Source organism: Etheostoma spectabile, chromosome 23 (assembly GCF_008692095.1).
Source record: "Etheostoma spectabile isolate EspeVRDwgs_2016 chromosome 23, UIUC_Espe_1.0, whole genome shotgun sequence".
Classification (NCBI taxonomy): Eukaryota; Metazoa; Chordata; class Actinopteri; order Perciformes; family Percidae; genus Etheostoma; species Etheostoma spectabile.
In genome coordinates, this window is record NC_045755.1 from 15,123,519 (window position 1) to 15,124,423 (window position 905).

Sequence of the window (905 nt, forward strand, 5' to 3'; positions counted from 1 at the left end):
TTGAGCTCCTCAACCAGAGTCTCACCCTGTTCAACAGTCTTCTCCAAGTTGGCAATCTTGTCCTGAAGGCTACTTATTTGAGACTGATGTGTATCTCTGGTCTCTTTCAGTCTCTGCTGGAGTTGTTCATTCGAGTGCACCACCTTCTCCTTCTCTGATAGTTGACTCTGTAACTCTTTAACCCTCCTTTGTTTCTGTATGAGCTCGTCATTCATTTTAGTCAACTGTACTGAACAATCACCAGATGTCTTCATCATGTCTGAAATATAATTTTCCAGCTTGTATTTGTCCTTTGAAAGCTGATCAAGCTTTTTATCTGCAGCCTTCAGCTTTCTCTCCACCACGGAAAGTTGACTTCTTACAGATTCTGATTCTTTGGTCAGAGATGTGCACTGCTCTTCTTTCTCACTGAGCTTCTCAAGTGTTTCTTGCATAGTGTTTGATGATTTAGTCTGTTCCTCTGTGCTTTCAGCCAACCTTTGTTTCAAGCCTCCAAGCTCTTGTTCCAGGATGTCCTTCTCCTGCTGTACATTCGTCAGACTCTGCTGTAAAGAGAGGACTTCCTGCTGTTGGCCCTCCAACTGTGAGCTCAATTCACAAACCATGGTACCCTGGTTGTTCCAGTGACTCTTGAGGGTCACAAGCTCCTGGTTACGTTGTGCTTGTTGTCTGCGTAGAGCCACAGTCTCCGACATCTGTTCTTTGGTTTGTCTGTCCTTGTCTTGGGCCTGTTGGGCCAACATCCCTTCTTTCTCCTCAAGCTCCTTCACCCTAAGTTCAACAGCATGAAGATTTCCAAGAACATCCTCCATCTCCACAAAATGCTGCTCCTCTGCTCTTTCAACGTTGGACCGCAGGGACTCCTCCTGTTGCTCCTTATCCTCAATCAAAGACAAAAGCTGTGC

The 905-nt window shown here is 45.5% G+C and overlaps 1 protein-coding gene across 1 annotated transcript in view; it reads right to left on the reverse strand.

Moving 5' to 3' along the window:
• The window catches only part of LOC116673474 (CAP-Gly domain-containing linker protein 1-like), a 6,676-nt gene that overhangs the window by 3,771 nt on the left and 2,000 nt on the right, over positions 1 to 905 (reverse strand). Inside the window, 1 exon segment of the mRNA XM_032505830.1 lies at positions 1 to 905. This exon segment is cut by the window's left edge and continues 10 nt beyond it; it is cut by the window's right edge and continues 914 nt beyond it. Coding sequence (XP_032361721.1) covers positions 1 to 905 — 905 coding nt within the window.